This window comes from Hyperolius riggenbachi, chromosome 8, assembly GCF_040937935.1.
Source record: "Hyperolius riggenbachi isolate aHypRig1 chromosome 8, aHypRig1.pri, whole genome shotgun sequence".
In the NCBI taxonomy this organism is placed as follows: Eukaryota; Metazoa; Chordata; class Amphibia; order Anura; family Hyperoliidae; genus Hyperolius; species Hyperolius riggenbachi.
Window position 1 is genome coordinate 180,789,565 of NC_090653.1, and position 17,636 is coordinate 180,807,200.

Here is a 17,636-nt window from a genome sequence, read left to right on the forward strand (position 1 = left end):
ACAACAGCAGCAGCAGCAGCAGGTGTATGTGTGTGTGCCAGTCGTCACTTCATGTCCCCCTCTCGCCGACAACAGGAGCCATGAATTCGCCTTCCACCCAAGCCTGGTTCATTTTGAGAAACGTCAGTCTGTCCACAGACTTGTGAGACAGACGAGATCGCTTCTCAGTGACGACTCCACTGGCTGCACTGAAGCAACGCTCTGACAGTACGCTGGAAGGGGTGTAGGAAAGCACTTCCAGGGCATACTGCGCAAGCTCGCTCCAGATCGGCAGGTGCTTGACCCAATACTCCATGGGAGCCACGCTGTCAAGCCCGCTGAAGGACCCCATGTAGTCAGCCACCATGCGGGTCAAGCGCTGCCTGTGACTGGAGAAGGATGCTGCTGCAGGCACCTCCTCTCTAGTCCTTGGCAGCTCTACACTCATGTAGAGCTCTTGGGTCAGAGACAGCAGGTCTGTGGTGCGCGTGCGCTTGCTGCTGGTGGATGCAGGCACCTGCTGCTGCCTCTGTGCTGGCTGGACAGTGGGGGTGGATGTCTGAGGGAAGGCTTCCTCCAAGCGCTCAACAAGGGACAGCTGCAAATCCCTCATTTGTTGTGCACGGTCTCCTCCTGCAGGCAGGAACTGGCTGAGCTTCCCCTTCAGACGTGGGTCCAGCATCATGCAGATCCAGATGTCCTCCCTCTTCTTCATCTGGATCACCCTTGGGTCCTTGCGCAGGCACCTCAGCATGTGCGCTGCCATTGGGAAGAGTCTGGCCACGTCTGTTGGCACATCATCGGCATACCCAGAGCCGAGAGTGCTGTCCTCCTCTTCCTCTGCCCCCTCCACCTCATCCTCTCTCCATTCCCGCACCAGTCCAGCTGCGCTCTGCTGCTCCCCCTCATCAGCAGCAAGGTCAGGGACCTCCACCAACTCCGAGCCCTCCTCCTCAGAGGTGGCCTGTAAAGCTGCCTGCAGCTCCTGCTGGTCCAAGGCTGCCGCTCCCTCTTCCAGCAGTGCATACAGGGCCCTGTCCAGCACACACACCATGGGCACCCACTCGCACACCATTGCATGGTCCCTGCTCACCATGTTGGTGGCCTGCAGGAAGGGTGCCAGGATTGAGCACACCTGCTGCATGTGGCCCCAGTCCTCCGTGGAGATGATGGACGGGAGGTTGGTGGCGGCACGCCCAGTTGCAGTGAGGGAGGCAACTGTTGCTCGTGCAACGTACTGGCTGACAGCCTGCCTCTGTTCAACCAGACGCTCCAACATCGCCAGGGTGGAGTTCCAGCGAGTTGGAACATCGAGCATGAGCCGGTGCTGTGGCAGGTGCAGCTCCTTCTGCACCTCTTCCAGGCTCGCCACGGCTGCAGGCGAGTGCCGGAAGTGACGCACAACCTTCCTTGCCGCCTCAAGGAGTCAGTCCATCCCCTGGTAGGTCCGCAGGAACTTTTGGACTACCAGGTTCAGGACGTGCGCCAGGCAGGGGATGTGGGTCAGGTCTCCCCCACTGATGGCAGCAACCAGGTTTGCCCCATTGTCGGACACCACCTCTCCGACTCCGAGGCCTCTGGGGGTCAGCCAATTCCTCTCCTGCTCTCGGAGTTTGGCCAGGACGTGGTTCGCCGTCAGTTTGGTCTTCCCAAGGCTGACCAATTCCAGCAGCACTTGGCAGTGGCGGGGCTTCACGCTGCTGCTGAGGCGGGGGGTTTGGGCTGGTGTGCGGGAGGATGGAAGCGGATCAGAGGAACCTGCTGCTGTTCCGCTGACCCTGCATGGTGGCACCACCCACTGCATTGTTGGTGCTGCTGTTTTGACAGTGCCCGATGCTGCTCCCCCCTCCTCACCCCCTTCCACCAAGCTGACCCAATGCGCGGTGAAGGACAGATAGCGGCCTGTCCCAAATCAGCTGCTCCACGAGTCCATGGTGACGTGGACCCGTTGACCCACCGCCTGCTCCAGCCCTCTCCCGACATTGGCCATCACAGAGCGGTGAAGTGCAGGGATGGCCGTGCGTGCAAAATAATGTCGGCTGGGGATTGGCCAATCGGGGGCTGCACACATCAGGAGCGCACGCATGTCGCTCCCTCCTGCACAAAGGAATAAGGCAGGAGTTGGGAGCACATGGCCCTTGCCAGCAAGCCGTTCAGCTGACGCACGCGACGGCTGCTGGGAGGCAGAACCCTGGCCACCCGCTGGAAGGTGTCGCTGAGCAGGGTCTGGCGAGGCCTTTTGCTGGCACGGGAAGCAGTGGAGGGAGCAGAGAAGGCCACTGAGGACTGGCTGCCAGAACAGGCCTCAGTGTCGGCGGCAGGAGTTGCAGAGGGAGGAGGAGCAGTGCGTTGCTGACGCACTCCTGCTGCCGATGGCTTCGCAGTGGTGGCGGGTCTGCCACTGCCACTGCCAGCTTCCTTCAACTTCACGAACTCCTCATGCTCGTGAAAGTGTTTCCCTGCAAGATGGTTTACCAGAGAGGTGGTGCCAAACGCAGAGGGCTCCTTCCCTCTGCTGAGCTGCTTGCGGCACTGGTTGCAGGTGGCATACTTGCACTCCATATATGGAAGGGTGAAAAAATTCCATATTAGGGAGGTGAAGTTGCCCCTTCGGCTGGAAGGTGCTGCTGCCGCTGGTCTCCCTGTGGTGGTTGGGGGGGGGGGAACTCGTCTCCTGATCAGCACGCTGTGTGGCCTGCATACCACGCCCACTTGTGATCCTGCCCATGCCTGCGATGCTGATCCTTCTAGCAAGGCCTGCAGACGCATCCTCCTCCTCCTCAGAGCTGATGACATCCCCACTCCCAGGACCTGGCAACCAGTCTTTGTCCTTCACAGTGTTATCATCATCCTCCCCCTCTGCAAACATGCTGGGATCCCCCAAACTCCCCTTCTGCATGCATGGGCGGATGGACAGTCACCACTGTCTGACTGTCCAAAGCATCATCCCCCAAAGTGCCCATCAGCATTCCTTCCTCCGCCAATTCTGCCGCAACAGCATTCCATAGCCCCGCTGTGCTTGGGGATAACATGAAGGTGCTGCTGAGTGACAGGGTGCTGGTGTTGCCCGCTGGGGCTGGAGAACTGCACTCCTCCTCCTCTCCCCCAGGCAGTGCTGGGCGGCTGCTGCTGCTTTTGCGAACAGGAGTGGTGGCGGGGGTGGAGGACTCGGTTCCAGAGCTAATGGTGGCCTGCTCATCCACCATCAGTTCCACCACAGCGTCTGCATCCTTCTCCTCAATAGGACGGCTATGACCTGGCGGTGGGAGGAACATCTGGGCCACATGCTGCTGCTGTGTCTCTGCAGCGTGACTCCCAGCTGTTGGGCGGCCAAGGCGTCCACGGCCAGTGGCTAATGGCGGAATAGCCACTGGTGCAGACGCAGAACTGCACATGGTGGTGGTGGCGCGGCTGCCACGCCCACGACCTCCTCTCTTGGCGATGCCCTTGCTGCCCTTGCTGCCCCTGCCCAAACCGCGGCTGTCAGTGCCAGACATTGTATATTTTTAATATTATACAAATGAAAAAAAAACGAATGTATGTAAAGGCGGGTGGGACAAGTGGGGTACTTTAATGGGTGGGACTGGTGGTGGTGGGTGTGTGAGGTGACGGACAGGTGTACTCTACAGCAGAGATCGGTGTAGCGCTAACGAGAGAGTGCGCACTGCGCACACAAAGACCCTAGCTGACGCTGACTGACAGTGTCCCTATACACGGACTACAGTACAAGTCAGCAAATACACAATAGAAGCAATAGAAAAAATAGGACGGGTGTAGCACTAACGAGAGGGTGCGGCAGACAGCACAGATGTGCACTGCGCACACAAAGACCCTAGCTGACGCTGACTGACGGTGTCCCTATACACAGACTACAGTACAAGTCAGCAAATACACAATAGAAGTAATATATAAACAATAGGACGGGTGTAGCACTAACGAGAGGGTGCGGACAGCGCAGACGTGCACTGCGCACACAAAGACTCTAGGTAACGCGGTGACGGACGGTACCCATACACAGACTAGAGTACAGTACACTACAGTACTACTAACTAAACAATAGAAGAATCTAGCTAAATAATACAACAGGTGTGACTAGATTACAGAGAGCAGATACAGCAGGACAGGTATAGCAGTAAAGCTGGGCCTTGCTAACTACAAAATAGTACAAATCTATCTAACACAGAAGTAGTAGTAGTACAGGAGTAGAGTAGGACAGGTGATAGCACAGGTAAGGTAACTAGAGACTAGAGCACAGAGCAGGGCAGGCTGCCTTGCCTAGGCACAGGGCCTAGCTGCTGGCTGCAGGCCTGCAGCAGCACCAGTGACAGTCTCTCTCCCTCCCTATTCCCCCTAGTAATCACACAAACTAAACTGCCTAAAATACAATCTATCTGCAATACAAAGCAATACAGTTGAAGATCAAGTGTTGGAGTGTAAAAACGCTAGGTTTAGAACATTAGCAATGCACTTGCACACAGACAAAAAGCACTGGAGCTGTTCTCTCAGTACTATCAGTCAGTAAGTCGCAAGCAGGACGAGTGAGGCAAGATGGCGTCCGCTATTCATAGAGGGGGGCTTGGCCAGGCTCCCCCTCTGTGATTGGTTGCAGTCAGAGGGCTGGGAGCCCTCTGATTCGCTTTTGTGAGGACTCGAGGTGACGTCTGGCGTGACGCTATCCGAGCTCGTGACGCTATCCGAGCTCGGATAGCTAGGATATCTCCAGATAGCTGCTTGCTATCCGAGTGCGCTTGGATAGCACAGCCCGGATAGCTAATACTATTCGAGCTCGGTATTCGAGCTCGAATAGTGAAAAAAGAGCTAGGATATCCGAGTAACTCGGATATCCTAGCTCAGATGAGCATCACTAATGTAGAGGGTCAAAGTTGACCCTAATGGTGCATTATGGGGGCGAACCAAAATTCCGGAAATGTTTGCGGTTTTCCGCGATTCGCCGGGAACCATTCGGGCCATCTCTAACTGTGCTAAATAGCAAACTTCCAATAAAAGGGGCAATCTCAAATTGGTAACAAACCCTTAATCCTAATCCACAAACTCTTCTAGACAAATACATACTAAAGTGGTCAATCAATTTAAAGCATCATATTACGATAAAAGAAGGCTTAAAAGCAGTTCAAACTCTATCATACCTGTCCAAGTGTAACTCTCACTGGGAACAACACACAACAAAAAAAAAGTTCACAAGATGGTACCTCACTCCCAGTAAGATAGCCCACTTTATCTCCACTTGATATAGTGATTCCTGCGCTACTAAGCACTAAATGGCTGAAAGTTGTGCTCCCAGGTGCTGCTCCAAACGCTGGGTGGTGCCAACAATCTGTGCAAAATGGAGAGAAGAAACAGGAGCGCCTCTCTGGTGCATTAACGTTTTAATATAAATTCAAGTGCATTAAAATTACACTTACAATGTGTAAGAGGTAGTCAAGCGTATCTCAAAGCCTGCCGACAGTTCCTCTCCTAGCTCTCTCGCTTGGCCAGAGCGAGAAGCGCGATGTTGCGATTTGGAGCAGGGTCTGGTGGGCGGAGCCTCACTACGCTGTTGCCGTCTGACGTCACAACGCGTTTCGGCGTTGACCACGCCTTCGTCAGGTGACGTGACGGCTAGAAAGGCTGTTACTTATTCCTCCCAGTGTGGGAGGGAAGGAGGTGCGGGGCGTAAGTCCTTCCCCTTCATTAGTATGCACGTAGATGGCATTACCTAAATCGGCTGGACGGGATGAGTTTTCCAAATCCCCGCCTTACTGTGTCTACACAGCTTGCTGGATCTTTCACTAAGAGGTCCTTGTGTGAAAATTATTATTATGTTTAGAAAAACAGTTTAAAAGATTAATAAATAGTACTACAAAATGTTATAGTACTGAGACTTTTTATAAAATATATACATGAATATATATTTCTGTATACCCATAAGACTATGTTGCGAAACCACATTAACACCTTACTGTTCGGGAGACTGGTAAATTTACCAGTCTCCCGAACAGTAAGGTGTTAATGTGGTTTCGCAACATAGTCTTATGGGTATACGGAAATATATATTCATGTATATATTTTATAAAAAGTCTCAGTACTATAACATTTTGTAGTACTATTTATTAATCTTTTAAACTGTTTTTCTAGACATAATAATAATTTTCACACAAGAACCTCTTAGCGAAAGATCCAGCAAGCTGTGTAGACACAGTAAGGCGGGGATTTGGAAAACTCATCCCCGTCCAGCCGATTTAGGTAATGCCATCTACGTGCTTACTAATGAAGGGGAAGGACTTACGCCCCGTACCTCCTTCCCTCCCACACTGGGAGGAATAAGTAACAGCCTTTCTAGCCGTCACGTCACCTGACGAAGGCATGGTCAATGCCGAAACGCGTCGTGACGTCAGACGGCAACAGCGTAGTGAGGCTCCGCCCACCAGACCCTGCTCCACATCGCAACATCGCGCTTCTCGCTCTGGCCAAGCGAGAGAGCTAGGAGAGGAACTGTCGGCAGGCTTTGAGATACGCTTGACTACCTCTTACACATTGTAAGTGTAATTTTAATGCGCTTGAATTTATATTAAAACGTTAATGCACCAGAGAGGCGCTCCTGTTTCTTCTCTAAACTTTACCTCCACTGCAGACTCCAAATGCTGGAGGTGTAAAAGAACTCTACAGGTACACTTCTTCATATGGTATGGGAATGTCCCCAAATAAAGACACTGTGGTCACAAATACAATCCATTTTACAAGCTTTAATTGAACCAAACTTCATGTTATATCCATCATTAGCTCTATTATTATTATTAGACTTATGCTGGGTACACACTATGAGATTTTCTGGCCGATTTACTGTCAGATTGATTATTTCCAACATGTTAGATTTGCTTTCCGATCGATTTCCGAGCATTTTCCGATCGACTGCCTATTAAAGTGAACGGAAATCGATCAGAAAGCAAATCGAACATGTTGGAAATAATCGATCTGAAAATCTCATCGTGTGTACCCAGCATTAGACTTGCTACCAATTGTACACCAACCGATTGTCGTTTACTCCTATTAGCATTACACTTGGTTACCACAAGTTGGAAATCCTCAGAGCCTATCCTAACGACAAGACAAATAACATTTATATTGCGCTTTTCACCTGGCAGACTCAAAGCACCAGAGCTGCAGCCACTAGGGTGCGCTCTATAGGCAGTAGCAGTGTTAGGTAGACTTGCCCAAGGTCTCCTACTGAATAGGTGCCGGCTTACTGAACAGGCAGAGCTGAGATTCAAACCCTGGTCTCCTGCGTCAGAGGCAGAGCACTTAACCATTACACCATCCACACACTTACTAATCACCCACTTACTTGTAGATAAGAGTTGGCCTTTGATGTGAAAACAATATGTTGCTTAAAACAATGAACTGCACCCATGTAACGATTGGTGTAGCAACACAGATGTCTGATTATTTGTGATCTGCAGAATCACCAATAATACAGACGTTATACCTGATTATGTGGTGATCTGAAGTATCACCAATAATACAAGTATAGCTAGTAACCAACGAGATATGTAGTGCTTGGTGCAACAGTAACAGAATAAGGAACAGAACCTCACCAGAGGAGCTGGTGGGTATAAAGAACACAGTAACTGATTAGTTTAGCTAACCTCACCAGAGGAGCTGGTGGGTACTATTAGAACACAGTAACTGTTTAGTTTGACTTCACCTCACCAGAGGAGCTGGTGAGTACTTTCAGTCCACAATAACTGACAGTTTGGCTTTACCTCACCAGAGGAGCTGGTGGGTACTGTCAACACAATAACTGATAGTTTGGCTTCACCTCACCAGAGGAGCTGGTGAGTACTATCAGTACACAATAACTGACAGTTTGGCTTTACCTCACCAGAGGAGCTGGTGGGTACTGTCAGAAGAGCACCTCACCAGTGACAAGGGCTCACTGGTGAGTAGAGAGGTCAGAAAAGCAATGATCAGTAACAAGCGAGCTGGCACAGTACAGAATCGACAGGCAAGAGAATGGTAAGATATCAGGCAGGGTTCAGTAACAGAATCAGATAGGCAGAAGTACAGGAATGGTAATCAAAGAGCAGAGTCAGAGGGTAGCAAGAGTCATACACAATATATCAATAAACAGTATAATAATATCCTAGTCTTGTGTGAAATCCCTGGTTTCCTCCCAGATCAAAGCACACCGGATACTATCTAAGGTCTGAGCGCTAGCACATAAGTATTCGCAACAGCAGACAAGTTGTGAGTGAACAGCGAAGGCTTTTGAAGCAGAGGAGACCCCACAACCACGCCCACAACAATCAGCCAATCCGGAGGGCCATAAGTCTCCTCTGACGTCAGCCGACCAGCTGGTCAGCTGACGCGCCTCCTCCCCGCATAAAGGTCCTGTCTCCGCGCGCGCCCGCGCGATACAGCAGCCCTATGTGCAAATGACAGACCCGTCCTCGTCGTACTAGACGCCAGAGGCACGAGTGAAGTCCCTGACCAGGAAGGCGAGGCGGCTGCGGAAACACCCTGCGTGTCCGCAGCCGCCATAATAGCGGATGTTACTACCCACTTACTATCTTTAAGGCCCATACACACACGTCGGATTTCCTTAAACGACCCGTCGTTTGGACGTTCCGTCGTTCAGCCGTCCGGACGTCAAATCGTGCGTGTGTACAGTCCGTCGTTCAGCTGATAAGACTGGTCTTGAGCGATCCGCCCGGCACTCACACCTATGTCCTATATCTACCGTGTCATTTGTGAGTTGGTCTTTCATGCAATTCTCCAGTATGACATTGCCAGTCAATTATTGTTATCATTACTTATTCATTGCTATATACTCTCATTAATATTCTCCGTTCTTCTGTTCAATGTTGTTGTTAATGCAATGGGATCCCGCCTTCTCTCCCCTGTGTGGTCATGTAAATTCAGAGGCAGAGATTGATTGTTGCATCAGTTCATGTTACCGATCATCGTTCTGTTCTTGCAGTTCTTTGTTCTAAGCAACAACATATTGTTTTCACATCAAAGGCCAAGTCTTATCTACAGTGTGTATCTTGCTAAGGTCTATTACACACCCAGACCTGTTTTTACAATGTATTACCTTGGTCACGGCAAAAATTGTTGTTAAAATTGTCAATAAAAATTAACTCAAAGTATGGTGTCTTGCTATTTGCCCATCTCACGTAATCCTAATAAATCAGGCATTCAGATCTTTTGTTTTATTTTCTGCTATAGAACACCCGTGTATTATACTTGTATTATACTATGTAAAAAATAAGTGCATCAAGTATATGTACTTTAAAAGGAAATCAGCTACAGCTACCATAGATTAATTCAATTAAAGGGGCTTTGCTGAGCCCTGGTGAGACATCAAAACTGGAAGATAATCTAGCACCCTGTCCTGTCCTTACCTGACTACTGCTTAGTCTCTGCATTGATTCAGAAGCAAGTTTATGATGTGGTCAGGGGGCAGGGAGAAAATTTGACATGGGAAGGGTATGGCTATGCTGGGCAGAAATGGAATGTGAAATGTCATTCCTTACAGCAAACGTATTCTTCGGTTTAACAAGAATATTACTTTATGAAAAACCACATTAGATAATAAAAAAACCTACATAACCCCCTTGACTCACAATTCTGCAGAGTGTTTTACTCTCATTCACCAGATGTTCCAATGATAGGCGCTCAATAATTTCACTGGGTAGAAGTGCGCAGGCTCTGTCTTGTTTGTTAGCTAATCTGGAAAAAAAAAAAAAGGATTTTGTTAGTAGTCCTGATATATAGAGATGGCTCAAACCTCATATTTTGGGTTCGCGGACTTCCGCAAAAGTTTGCGTGAACCGCCATAGACTTCAATAGGCAGACAAATTTTAAGACCTACAAAGACAGTTTCTTGCCACAAAAGTGATGGGAAAGTTTTTTTCAAGGGGCCCAACACCTGGAGAGAGGCATGCCGGAGTGGGATACATGCCAAAAGTCGCTGGTAAAATTACATATTTGACGCAGAGAAGGGTTATAATTCCTAAAGGGCAGAAATCACATTGCATTCCTAAATTGGAGGCATAAAGTGCTTTAAAACATCTTGCGTGTGTATACATTGATCAGGTAGTGTAAGAAGTGTACAGTTTGGGTATCACCTTTTTGAAAAAAAATAATTGCAGGCTGGTATCTTCCACTGCGGTGTCCCAATTGCCACAAATTTTTGGAAGGCCTCAGAGTCCACCAGCTTGTATGGTAACAGCTGGCGGGCTAACAGTTCCGAAAAGCCAGCTGTCAGATATCGGGCAAGGGGACGACTGGCAGACATTGGCTTCTTCCGCTCAAAGATTTCCTTAACGTACACCTGGTGGCTGTGAAGGTGCAAGGGCAGCAGAGGATAAAGTGGCTGAAGATGTTGCACCTGGTGGAGGAAGAGGAGACAGAGGGTGGCTTTGAGTTTGCGTGCTGCTTTTCCTCATGTGATCATCTCATTGGTGTTTGTGCTTCTTTATCAAGTGCCTTCATAAGGCTGATGTTCCTACGTGGGTGTTGCTTTTTTCACGACTCAATTTATTGTTGGCAGAGATTACAGATGGCATTGCTGTAATCTGAGGTAGACACACAAAAACATTTCCACACTGGTGAGCTCTGGTGTGATGGCATTTTGGTGGTGGTGGCAGCAGCAGCTGACATTGAAGGGCGTGTTTGCTGGCTGTCCCTAGGTGGCGATACAGGCGGAAGCAGTAGATTTGGGCGCATGAGACAAGTGGACAAAAAGGGCGCCCCATTCACTCCTATTATAAATATCGTTTAATGGGCGCCGAACAGGGAAAAAAGGGCTCCGGAGATTATTAACGTTTTACAAACGGCGCCCGGAGATTTTTAAGGTTTTATAACTATGTTTGTGATGATTTAAATTTACAAAATGAGCCCGTGACGAATAACGTTTATAAAGATACTAAATCACTATTTCTAAAACATTTCTAAAACATTATTATCCACCCCAAAAAATTATTTACATTTTTATATTTACATTTTTTATTTATTAATGTTATTTATGTTATTTAATGTTATTTAATGTTATTTATTTATTAATTATTATCCATAGGGGGTCTTAGGTTTAGGCTCCACCAGGGGGGTCTTAGGTTTAGGCACCACCAGGGGGGTCTTAGGTTTAGGCACCACCAGGGGGGTCTTAGGTTTAGGCACCAACTGGGGGGTCTTAGGTTTAGGCACCAACAGGGGGGTCTTAGGTTTAGGCACCAACAGGGGGGTCTTAGGTTTAGGCACCAACAGGGGGGTCTTAGGTTTAGGCACCAACTGGGGGGTCTTAGATTTAGGCACCAACAGGGGGGGGGGGGGGTCTTAGGTTTAGGCACCAACAGGGGGGTCTTAGGTTTAGGCACCAACTGTGGGGTCTTAGGTTTAGGCACCAACTGGGGGGTCTTAGATTTAGGCACCAACAGGGGGGGGTCTTAGGTTTAGGCACCAACAGGGGGGTCTTAGGTTTAGGCACCAACTGGGGGGTCTTAGGTTTAGTCACCAACAGGGGGTCTAGGGGTTAGGGATAGGTACAGGGAGGGTTTTTAATAAACGTAAATATACGTTTCACTTTACAAACAGGGAAGATTAACGTTTTACGAATTGCCGATCTCATACACATTATTTAGTGATTTATAAATTCTTAAAACGCTATTTGTAAACGAAATTCTACACAATATTTCTATAAACGATAATACTGTTTATCGTTTACACCAGGCGCCCTTTTTTCCCGACGCCCTTTTTTGATGTACGCGATACAGGCAGCCAGAAACTGCCACGAGCCATTTCCGATGAGCTTCCCCTGCTTCTTACAGCAACTCGTCTCCTCCTGTCTGACTCCCCCTCTGAACTGTCCCCCTGTTCATCTTGTCTTCCGGGATCCCACGTGACATCCATGCCATGTGATCATCTTCATCGTCATCCACAGCTTCGCTTGTATCAGACACCTCTAAAACTGCACCAACAACATGTACTTCATCATCCTCATACCTTAAGGCTGCTTTCACAGTAAGACGTTACAGGCGCACGTTAGTGCAGCCTGTAACGCAGCCCACCGCACAGCAATGATTAATCAATGGGCTGTTCACAGTGCCCACGTTGCCTTACATTGTAACGCAGCACGTAAGTTGAAAGTGCTGCATGCTGTGCATTATGTGTGGCTAAGCCGCGTTAGACTGTGCGCACATGCTCAGTAGTGTTGGAGGAGGAGGTCTTCCCTCCTCCTCCTCGGCCAGGCACATGGCTAATTAATATTCACTGCACGGTGTGACGTGCAGTGTTTACTTCCTGGTGAGCCGCTCTGTACGGCGATTGGCTGGCGGGACCACGTGATGCCGCATGCGTCACAATGTACGCATCACGGCATCACGGACGCCAGAGTGAGCTGCACAACGCGGCTCACTCTGATGTCCACATCCAAGAGCACTAGGCGTTGCGTTAGGGGCACGTTATGCGACCATAATGTCCCCTAAAACACAACGTCTTGGTGTGAAAGTAGCCTAAGTCCATAGTGATGCCCAACTCAGACATATGAGGTGTTGTAACATCCTTGGTGCCTTCATCTTGGAACAATAATAATTGTGGATCAGTAAATTCACCACAAACGTGTGAATAACTCCTGCGACATCTCAACTGGTGCGGCTGTGGTGCTAGTAGCAGCGATGGTGGCTGCCGGCTGAGTGTTAAGTAGCTGTAGGATGCCAGAATCAGAGCAGGGGGGTCCTGTGTTTAACAGCCAACTACGTCCTGACAATCTTGGGGGTTGAGGGTACGTGCCTTCTGAACACTGTACTTTGGTCGAGGGCCGCACAAAATCATGCCAGTACAACTGTGAACACAGGGGAGGACTGGGACCTTTTGGCCTGGGGGGACAACACAAACTAGAGGCCCGTTTCACGGCATCCCCAGCCCAAAGCCATATCTTTCTTGTGTGCAAATCTTCAAATTGTGATGACTAACAGCCCCAGCCACACACACACACACACACTCTATGTACCTGATGCCTAACCCCATTTCTCCGCACAATCTACCTGTCTGTGTCTGATGCCTAACCTTAAAGGAGTTATCTGGCTTTTTTTTTTTTTTAATGAAAATAAGTGCTACTTACCCAGGGCTCGTCCAGCCCCAAGCTCTCAGCATGTCCCTTGCCGCAGCTCTGCAGTCAGCTGTTCGCTGCCGCTGCCTCCCAGCCCCCGGCGATGACGTCAGGCCGACTGCGCCTGTGCGAGCGGCGCTGTCAATCACCGCCACATGGACCAGAGCGTACTGTGCAGACGCAGAACTACTGTGCCTGTGCAGTACACTCCGGTCCACGTGGCGGTGATTGACAGTGCTACTCGCACAGGCGCAGTAGTGGCCAACATCCAGGTCGGACTGGTGCCATCGCCGGGGACTGGGAGGCAGCGGCAGCGAATGGCTGACTGCAGAGCTGCGACGAGGGACATGCTGGGAGCGTGGGGCTGGAGTAGGCCCCGGGTAAGTAGCACTTATTCCATTAAAAATGCCTGATAACTCCTTTAAACAACCCCCCCCCCCCCCACACACACACACACACACACACACACACAAACCTACCTACCTGGTGATGCCTAACCCCACTCCTGCCCACCCACCATTCAAACTACTTGTCTGACACCTACCCCCCCCCTCCAACTACCTGTTTGACAGTGCCTAACTGCCTGCCCCCCCCCCCCCCCTCCCCTGCCACCAATCACACCACAAGAAGAAAAAACGTTTCCCCTCAGGCCAGGATCGGAATGGGGATGATTATCACACAAAAAAAACCTCAGAGGGCACTGGCCTGGGCAGAGAATTGAATTTGACAGCAGTAGCAGGCAGGCAGCAAAGTGTGTGTAAGTCAGTGACAAGAAGGGAGAAGAAGTACAGAAACAAACTTTATAAAAACCACCTTCTCCTCTGGCAACCTGGACCCGACCTCCTCTATCCTCCTGTCTCCTCAGTCCTACACCTCCTCCTCCTCCACAGCAGCAAGCAGCTATAGGTGGCATCTCCGACTCCCAGCCCCCAGAGTGTCCGACTCCTCCAGCCAGGACAGCCAGCCAGCCACTCGTAGCCGCAGCTCCAGGCCCCCAGCCCCCTCAGCACAGAAAGCTGAAGAGTGAGACAGCTCACTCTGATGACACCGCAGGCACAGCAGCACGTTGCGGGCGGCAATGGCTCCAGGCGGGGGGCCGAGTCAAACAGGGTCAACCCACCGGGCCGGAGAGAACCTAAGCTATTTGTGTCCTTGTGCCGCTCACATCCACCGCAGGCGCGGCCACGCACAAGGGCACACCACGGCCAGCAGCCTCAGCCCCTTCTCTGATTGGATACTTCAACTTGCCGGGAAATATCGCGCGAGGTTGCGATCCCCACTGCGAACCTGTCACCTGTGGTGTGTCTGCGGCCACTGCGTATAGCAGCGGCCGGCCCTAATTACTTAAGATTCGGGCGGCCCGGGGGGCAATTGCCCCCCGTCCCCCTGGGCCAGTCCTCCCCTGTGTGAACAGAACTGAGAGGTGGCCTGCCTCTGCCTGTTATTTTTTTCATATGGGGTGTGGGGGGGTGTGGGGGTATGCACAGCAGTACTAACAATATTCAATAGTGTATATAACCAAGGGGGTGTTGCGCTCCTCTGCTTATTCTACTAAAGTACCAGTTTTGGTTCCAGTTTATATTACCGGTTCGCAGCACCAAAGTATCACCTTACAATCACAATTCAAAAAGACGTCTGCGCTCTTAGACGGTATTCTGGAAGTGTCCACAGATACACCAATATGGGTAGTCCACTCTGTTCTGTAGTTTATATATCCTTAAATTAGATGTTTTTACATGAAAGGGAAACATAAACAGATAATGCGTATATAGTGTAGTATTCTTTGGAAACTCCTATGCCTTCATCCCACCGCAGTGAAGCCTTGCACAGTGAAGCACACCCGCAGTGAAAACACACTACTAGCATACAATGCGCTCACCAGAAAGGCAGGCTGTCAAATCACAAACAGCAGTAATGGCATATAGCAATCCTCCCACAGTAATGGATTCCTCAGATCCCAGACTCTCCTTCTTGCTGCAAGCCTCCACGGTAATGTAAGCGTATTATACAGGCTGCCTCCTGCCCTGGTGGTCCCAGTGATTCGAGGGACCACCAGGGCAGGAGGCAACCCCCCCTGGTAAGCACACACACACACACTGATTCTGCCCTCCCTGCCCCCTGATCACCCCTCAGACCCCCCTGATCACCCCCTCAGACCACTGTTTGCACCCAATCACCCCCCTAATCACCCATCAATCACCCCCTGTCACTATCTGTCAACACTATATTTTATATTAGGTCCTAATCTGCCCCCTGGGGGTTCCTGATCACCCCCCCCCCACACACCCTCAGATCCGCCCCAGACCCCCCCCAGACCCCTCCACTGTGTACTGTATACATCTATCCTCCCCTGTAATCACCCACTGATCACCTGTCAATCACCCCCTGTCACCACCTGTCACTGCTACTCATCAGATCAAACCCTAATCTGCCCCTTGCGGGCACCTGATCACCCGCCCACACCCTCAGATTGCCCTCAGACCCCCACTGATCACCTCGCCAGTGCATTGCTTGCATCTATTCTCCCCTCTAAGCACATCCTGATCACCTATCAACCCCACAAGTGACCCCATTTTAGAAAGAAGATACCCCAAGGGTATTCCGTTAAGAGTTTGGTGAGTTCATAGAAGATTTTATTTTTTGTCACAAGTTAGAGGAAAATGACACTTTGTGAAAAAAAAACCAATAAAAATCAATTTCCGCTAACTTGTGACAATACATAAAATCTTCTATGAACTCGCCATACTCCTAACGGAATACCTTGGGGTATCTTCTTTCTAAAATGGGGTCACTTGTGGGCTTCCTATACTGCCCTGGCATTTTAGGGGCCCTAAACCATGAGGAGTAGTCTAGAAACCAAATGCCTCAAAATGACCTGTCAAATCCTAAAGGAACTTATAGGTCACACATGTGGTATCACCATACTCAGGAGAAGTAGTATAATGTGTTTCGGGGTGTATTTTTACACATACCCATGCTGGGTGGGAGAAATATCTCTTTAAATGGACAATTGTCTGTAATTAAAAAAAAATGTCATTTACAGAGATATTTCTCCCACCCAGCATGGGTATGTGTAAAAATACACCCCAAAACACATTATACTATTTCTCCTGAGTATGTCGATACCACGTGTGACACTTTTTTGCAGCCTAGGTGTGCTAAGGGGCCCAAAGTCCTATGAGCACTTTTAGGCTTTACAGGGGTGCTTACTGTACAATGTAGCACCCCCCAAAATGCCAGGACAGTAAAAACACCCCACAAATGACCCCATTTTGGAAAGTAGACACCCCAAAGTATTCAGAGGGGCATGGTAAGTCCATGGCAGATTTCTTTTTTTTTGTCACAAGTTAGCAGAAATGGAAACTTTTTGAAAAAAATAAAATCTTCTATGAACTCACCATGCCTCTTAGTGAATACTTTGGGATGTCTACTTTCCAAAATGGGGTCATTTGGGGGGTATTTATACTATCATGGAATTCTAGCACCTCATGAAACATGACAGGTGCTCAGAAAAGTCAGAGATGCTTCAAAATGGGAAAATTCACTTTTGGCACCATAGTTTGTAAACGCTATAATTTTTACCCAAACCAATAAATATACACTTATTGGAATTATTTTTTTTATCAAAGACATGTAGCACAATAAATTTGGACAAAAATGTATATAGAACTTTTACTTTATTTGAAAAATGTCAACACAGAAAGTTAAAAAAAAAAATCATTTTTTTTGACAAAATTCATGTATTTTTTGATGAATACAACAAAAACTAAAAATCCCAGCAGCAATCAAATAGCACCAAAAGAAAGCTGTATTAGTGACAAGAAAAGGAGGTAAAATTCATTTAGGTGGTAGGTTGTATGACCGAGCAATAAACCGTTAAAGCTGCAGTGGTCTGAATGGGGAAAAAAAATAAAGTGTCTGGTCCTTAAAGGACTTCCGAGGCCATATCTACAAGTAAAAAAAAGTTGAATACCTGCATCACTTTGGAAGACATGGAGGACGCCGTCCGTGCCGTGTCACCAACACTCAATAGCCCCCCGAACGGCTCCCGACCGCACGGCCTGGGCTCTCCTGCCTGCACAAAGATGGCCGCCGGAGCTGGCCGCAGCTCTAGGGCCAACCCTCCGATCCATGCTACAGGAAACAGCCTGTGGCGTGGATCGGGGGGGGTTGCAGGGCCGGCCTTAGGTTTTCACAGCGCCCCGAGCGAAACCTGATTTTCGTGCCCCCTTCATCCTCTTCGCGCATGCGCGCACACACATGCACTCACACACACACACAGGCCCATATGCAATTTTTCTCCTGAGTTACCTCCTAAGACAGTGGTTCCCAACCTTTTTGACGTCATGACACATGCTAAAATGCTTGGTGACGTCACCAAGCCTCGTAATGTAACTGTACAGAGACCGGGACTTCGGAGATGGAGGAGGAAGTGCTGCTGCCGTCGCTGGAGAAAGCCCTCGGTGAGTAAATCTATTTACTCAATGGGCTTAGAGAGGGGGGGGGGAGGAGATCGGGAGGGAGGACATCGGGAGGGAGGGGGAGGAGGGGG

General features: G+C 49.4%; 1 protein-coding gene across 1 annotated transcript in view; it reads right to left on the reverse strand.

Annotated features, from left to right (window-relative positions):
• The window catches only part of LOC137528401 (ADP-ribosylation factor-like protein 13B), a 2,482,321-nt gene that overhangs the window by 969,808 nt on the left and 1,494,877 nt on the right, over positions 1-17,636 (reverse strand). The window contains exon 5 of the mRNA XM_068249693.1: positions 9,603-9,708. Coding sequence (XP_068105794.1) covers positions 9,603-9,708 — 106 coding nt within the window. The remainder of the gene's footprint in view (positions 1-9,602; positions 9,709-17,636) is intronic.